Source organism: Oryza brachyantha, chromosome 7, assembly GCF_000231095.2.
Source record: "Oryza brachyantha chromosome 7, ObraRS2, whole genome shotgun sequence".
NCBI lineage: Eukaryota > Viridiplantae > Streptophyta > Magnoliopsida > Poales > Poaceae > Oryza > Oryza brachyantha.
In genome coordinates, this window is record NC_023169.2 from 9,284,081 (window position 1) to 9,290,895 (window position 6,815).

The 6,815-nt window shown below is 38.3% G+C and overlaps 1 protein-coding gene across 1 annotated transcript; it reads left to right on the plus strand.

Moving 5' to 3' along the window:
* Positions 1-2,669: 2,669 nt before the first annotated feature.
* On the plus strand, positions 2,670-4,069 carry LOC102721748 (aquaporin PIP2-4). The gene is made up of 3 exons (XM_006657599.3): positions 2,670-3,344; positions 3,450-3,590; positions 3,686-4,069. Exons 1-3 carry the CDS (start codon positions 2,736-2,738, stop codon positions 3,794-3,796), a joined length of 861 nt encoding a protein of 286 aa, XP_006657662.2. The 5' UTR covers positions 2,670-2,735; the 3' UTR covers positions 3,797-4,069.
* Positions 4,070-6,815: the final 2,746 nt, after the last annotated feature.

Consider the following 6,815-nt stretch of genomic DNA (forward strand, 5'->3'; position numbering starts at 1 on the left):
CGTCCAGATTAGCCTTTACCTTCAAAAACTCATATAAGTTTTTTTTTAAGAAAAAGGAGGAGAAACCGGAAGAACAAAACTGAGATCGATGGCTGTCCTCGTCGTCATGGTAATTGGCATTTCTGCTCCTTGGTGGCAAGCAAGCAACGACTGAATCCAGAAGAAGAGACAAGCAATAGAAACCACCGGGGAAAACACACAAGAATCTGAGTCATTCATCACGTTCGTCACACCTCACCACTTGCAACTACTCCTCTCAGAACGCATCCAGCAAAAGCTACAATTTTTTTTTCCAACGTTCCTTTTGGAAAAGCCTATGACCATACGAGTAGGAGTCGCGGCGTGCTCCTCATCTGGTAGGTGGCAAACGGTGAGAACCAAAGATAATACGTGAACAATATAAAAATATATGTTATTAGCGATTTAAAAGCTAAGACTGTCTATAATAAAAAAATAAATGTAAGTTAAAAATTTAAATTTTCGCTTATAAATATAAGTAGAATTAAAAAAAAAGGTTTTTAGCTTGGCAATACAAACAACACATCTGGCTACTGATAGCGATAGCTGCATTGCAGCAAAAGAAGTGCAAACTAGCTATCATGTAATCAAGTCTAGAGAAGTTTGATAGAAGGTGAAACTTAATTTATGCTTCGTTTAATTTGGATACTATAGGATTTTTACAGTAATCAATTTAGTTTCTATACGATTTTTTTATAATCGGTTTGTATAGGAACTGGAAAATGTTTATGCGTTGAAAGAAGGTCTTACTTCCCATGCACAGAAAACCGAGAATGGCTTATGAAAACAATCCCTTTGGAGAATATTATTTATTATTTAAAAAATATTATTTGATTTAAAAACAGAATATTTAAGAACTTATATTTTAAATATGAACATTTTATCGACGCTAATGAATTGACGTAGCAAAATAAGACTCTCACATCGATTAATGATCCGGTGTAGCAATGCTTTAACTATTTCGTCATGTGGCCAGCATTGCCATGGATAAGCACGATTGTTATGCTACGCTACGTATAGTGTCACTATAGTATAAGGCAGGTAACTCTTAGCGATCGAAAAGTCAATACTGAAAAATAAAATATAGTGAACAAACCTTAAAATTAACTTTAAACGTAAAGTTAAAAATTTAAATTTTTGGCTTATAAGCATAAGGAGAAGTGAAAAGATAGGGGCGAGAATCTTGTCATATCATTTACTCTAACATGGTCAAAACATTTATTTTCAAAATTACGTTTTGTGACAATTTATTTTTAGAATATAATTTTAAAAAGGTTCAATAATTAAAAAAAACCATTAGGACTAGTTTGGAGAAAGAAAAAACCATTAGGTTCTCTAACATGGCTAAAAGCATTTTCAAAGAGATTATAAATACACATTTTATAAAAGAGAACCTTAGATGGTAAAAAACCACACACTAGCCCATCGATCTAACCACTATCTTGTTGGATCCATCCAAGTTCCCATCACAACTTTTTGTCACTGCATGTGAAATTCCCCTAAGATTCTCATTCTTTGGTTGGCTCATGCACGCATGGTAGCAGCTACTAGCTTTTCCCCTCTCATAGATGTACAAAGCCACTAACAAAACCTATTCAGATAGACCAGAAAAGAACCCAATCAAGCCAACAAAATGGTAGCCATGCACATACAAAATAGGCAGGGCAAAAAAAAAAACACAAAAAATGCAGAAAGGTGACATGAGATTTGATTTCGGCGCCCACTTCTCTCCCTTTGTGGATGGGGTTGAACCACCGGCTCAGCAATGTCACCAATATCTAGCTGCCACACTGATTAATCGTGGCTAATCTTTTGCCTCTCCTACTTAATTATTGAGAGTGAACTAACTTATGCCATCTTTAAAAAAAACGATGCAACAATTTTTTTGTGGAATGCTAGACTGCCAGTGCATCTTGGCCACAAGATGATCCGAACTAATACTGGTGGGCCCCGGGAGAAGGGAAGGGAGGTGACGTCAGCATGAGGATTAAGTCGGTGTTGGACGGCCATCCCAACACTACAAGGTAATCATTGAGATGCTCTGTCATCCATGGTTCCAAAATGATCATATCCAGTATCTAAAAAAGAACTTGGTTGCCACAGGAAAGTAACACACATGGTGAATTCATATACATATATGTGATGTCCTTCAATAGTTGTATCATAAATAAAGAAGTAATTAATTGTAGGACACAAAAAATTAGTGTAGCCATTATTTTCTATTGTACTCAAGTTGAGTATATTATTTTTGAAATATGGTTTGTTGAATGAGTGATTATATTCCACATAAATATTAAATGGTCAATAACATATGCAAGTCACACAATTAACAGGTGTTGCGTTTATAATTTGATGTAGTGATGGTATCAATATTAAGATCAAAGCTTAAAAGCTAGTCCAGCAAATCAGGACGAAAAAGCCATATCCAATAACTTCTTAAAAATCACCATTTTATATACAGTAAATCATCTACCATGACCAAAAATAAAAATCAAAGCTAACGGAGAGAAACCTTGTTGTCTAATCATAAATGTATATAAGCCAATTCACTTCAGGAAAACCATTGAGACATAAACCCTAGAAAAATCCTCCACTAACCGCACGTAAACCCCTATAAATACATCCAAGCACAGCCACTAAACCACAGCACAAAAAAAACTTGAATACCTCTCAAGCAGCTCCAGCCTTCTTCTCTCAGCAACAGCCAAAGGCTCGCAATGGGCAAGGAGGTCGACGTGTCCACCCTCGAGGCCGGCGGCGCCCGGGACTACATCGACCCGCCGCCGGCGCCGCTCGTCGACGTCGACGAGCTGGGCAAGTGGTCGCTGTACCGCGCGCTCATCGCCGAGTTCGTGGCGACGCTGCTGTTCCTCTACGTCACGGTGGCGACGGTGATCGGGTACAAGCACCAGGCGGACGCGTCGGCCTCGGGCGCCGACGCGGCGTGCGGCGGCGTGGGCATCCTCGGCATCGCGTGGGCGTTCGGCGGCATGATCTTCATCCTCGTCTACTGCACCGCCGGCGTCTCCGGCGGCCACATCAACCCGGCGGTCACGTTCGGGCTGTTCCTGGCGCGCAAGGTGTCCCTGGTGCGCGCGGTGCTCTACATGGCGGCGCAGTGCCTCGGCGCCATCTGCGGCGTCGCGCTCGTCAAGGGCTTCCAGAGCGGGTTCTACGACAGGTATGGCGGCGGCGCCAACGAGCTCAGCGCCGGCTACTCCACCGGCACCGGCCTCGCCGCCGAGATCATCGGCACCTTCGTGCTCGTCTACACCGTCTTCTCCGCCACCGACCCCAAGCGCAACGCCCGCGACTCCCACGTTCCGGTAAGCGGATCAACTAACTCTTTGCACCCAGCGATTTCCACTGTTCCACATTGCATGCAAGAACTCGAGCTGATCGAACGCTTCTCCTCCTTTTGGTGAACCAAGGTGCTGGCACCGCTGCCAATCGGGTTCGCGGTGTTCATGGTGCACCTGGCCACGATCCCGATCACCGGCACCGGCATCAACCCGGCGAGGAGCCTCGGCGCCGCCGTGATCTACAACAACAACAAGGCCTGGAGCGATCAGGTACGTCACCGCCAGATTGTGCAAGATTACATTTTTTGGCCTGAACCTGAACTGACACTGCCATTGCGCTGCTGTTCATCGATCTTGTGACGCAGTGGATCTTCTGGGTCGGGCCGTTCATCGGCGCGGCGATCGCGGCGCTGTACCACCAGATCGTCCTCCGCGCCAGCGCCAGGGGCTACGGCTCCTTCCGGAGCAACGCCTAGCTGAGCTCAGCCTGGTGATAAAGATGTCCATGGCCAAGCCGCCATTGATTTGGGCTCTTTCTCCCTTCAGAGTTTAAGGCGAACGGAGAGAAGAGAGCGCCGGTTTGTCATTATTAGTAAGAAGCAGAGCTTCCTCAGTCCAAGTGTGAAGCCTGCAGTGCAGTGTGTGTTTCAGTGTCTGCAATGTCCCTCTTCGATCAGTTTGTTGTCTAGTTCCATCCATGTCAACCAAAAGTCAATAAATTGATATGTCGAGTTGATGTGATTATAAAACTGGTTCTGAAATCGTCATCCGTACCTAAATGCGCAAGTACACGATAGAAAATCTAAAGTTATTAGGCATGTTCAATGGTAAATCATATCATGTGCTCTATATTAAAGGATTGGATTGTTTAGATAGGGCTAAACTTTTTAGTCCCATATCATATCACATGTTTGGACACTAATTTGAAGTATTAAACATGGACTAATAAAAAAACTAATTTCATAAATGAGTGGTAATCTGCGAGACGAATTTTTTAAGCCTAATTAATCCATAATTAGAGCATGTTTACTGTAGCATCACATATACTAATCATGGATTAATTAGGCTCAATAGATTCGTCTCGTAAATTAGTCCAAGATTATGGATGAGTTTTATTAATAATTTATGTTTATTATTTATAATAAGCGTCCCACAACAAAGATGTATAAACGATCAAGATCTATAAATTTTATTTAATCACTTCTTCATCCCACAAGGCGATAGTAACATTTTTCATAAAATTCATATATCTCTCATCTGGTTTTATAAACTATAACACAAATATGTAAATTTTATAAACAATGTTACTGACAGTTTATCGAACAAGGAAATGATAAATATAAAAGTTATAGATCTTGATGAGTTATACAACTTGGTTGTTGATGACTTTTTTACTTGAAATATTTTAGTATTTGAAAATATTGTTTGAACTTGTCATATTTTCAAATTCAAATTCAAACTCTTAGTTATATAGAAAAATGACCGCATAAAAAGTTATAAATCATGATGAGTTATAAAACTTTATCGTTGATAACTTTTTTAGTTGAAATTATTTAGTATTTAAAAATATTGTTTTGAAGTTGTCATATTCTTAAATTCAAATTGTTAAAAAAACGTTATATAGAAAAAATGACTAAAATAAAAGTTGTAAAGATTCTTCATAAGTTATACAACTTTGTTATTGATATTTTTTCTATTTGAAATTATTTATCATTTAGTATTTAAAAATATTGTTTCAAGTTGTTATATATAAAAATAATCTAGACCCATCGAAGATAAGAGTAATCCGTGACGGGCTATAATCTAGACCCGTCAGAGACGAGAGTCATCCGTGACAATACTAACTTGGTACCTGATTAAGATATGTAATGTTATCTCAATCGGGCCTAACCTATGGCCCATAACTGATAGGTGTTATCCTTGACGGACCTAAGTTTTATGCCCATCTAACATGTATGTATGTGCGATTATATCTTAATTGGACAATTTTTTGGTCTGTCTTTTAGCCCATCGTGGATGACTGACGCGCTATTAATTCCAGGCATATTAGTACTAGTGTATACTCTCTCTTCCACGTTAGCGAGCATGCAGCGATAAAGACGGCAATAAGAGCTTTTATACGTGCCCTTATTAACGGAGCTTGGCAGTAGCCTACGTCGCCGAAATACTAATTACGAGCCCTTATTTTCGATCTAAATATAATTACAGTATCTAGGTACGTACGATCCTCAACCCTCGACTGGCTAGGACGGCCATCCATATGCACACTTTTGCTAAAGTCACGCATTTACAGCATGTCTGTATCTTTATTTAAGAGAGAATTTACAACAGATTCTAACTTCAGCTGTATTCTATAACTATTATAACTCTAGGTCCTAAACTATAACCTGCCACATAAACATATTTGACGTAAATTTCAGTAGGATCAAGGTGTCTTTTATTTGCAAGGTTATGAGAAGAAATGAAGAAAGAGAAAAGCTTACGTACGTCTCAAAGCAAATTTTGCTTAACTAAGAGGATGTTTAATAGTATAGTGAAGTGTTGGCATATATACATATGCCACATCATCTAAAGTTATTCATATGGGTAGAACATATAATAGTTGGCTATTGACATGATAAACAAGAAATATATTTTTAATCGTAAATTTATCTTCATTCATATTAACCAAAAAGGAAGGTAGTATCCCTCCAATCAGTCCGATCCCATAGCTAACGGAAAAAAATTTCGGGTCTGGAGCCCTCCTCCACGGAATTTTTGGCTTGTTTGGTTAGCTGTACCGGCCCACGATCCAGGTTGACATATGCATGGCAATATTAGCCAAATTTTGGTGGACAAACATGTCTCAAATTGAAGTCATCATTTATAAATATTGCTAGAAATAGTGGAGGCTCCAATTCTCGGAAGGATTCAAACATAACATAAAATTTCTTACAAATACCTTTTTATTTGAAGACAAATAGACATGATTGAATTTAGAGACACTATATTCTGTTGAAAAAAAATAAAATTACCATGTGAAATTTGCTTTTACTATATGTATCCTAATTATTTTGAACTTGGTTTATATAATTTATTAAACTAAATGCATGAAAATATTACGAGTATTTCATATTTTTAATTTTACTAGTATAATAATTCTATAATTTAAATTAGTGGTATTTAAATAAAGAAATATTGCCGTTTTCCTTGTTAGAATGCAATTATTTGCTATATTTAAATTTAAATTTAAATGGCAATATATACTCTTACCACACATGAGGTAAGAGTATTACGAGCCTTTTGAACTACTAGTTGAATGCATATGCTTTGCAAAGGATAAAAATTTATTATATTATTTCTAGAATAAATAGATAATTATTTTTCATGAAATATGTGACTATCTTTTTTATATAGGAAATATTCATATCAATTTTATTTTATGTGTATCCATCTAGATTTGATTGAGTTTTAATATTACGAAGTTAAGGGGGTAAATTATAAAAATACAATGGG

Coding starts and splice junctions, on each gene's coding strand:
- LOC102721748 (XM_006657599.3), top strand. CDS start 2,736: ATGGGCAAGGAGGTCGACGTGTCCACCCTCGAGGCCGGCGGCGCCCGG. Junction 3,345..3,449: donor CCCGCGACTCCCACGTTCCG/GTAAGCGGATCA, acceptor TGGTGAACCAAG/GTGCTGGCACCGCTGCCAAT. Junction 3,591..3,685: donor ACAAGGCCTGGAGCGATCAG/GTACGTCACCGC, acceptor CTTGTGACGCAG/TGGATCTTCTGGGTCGGGCC.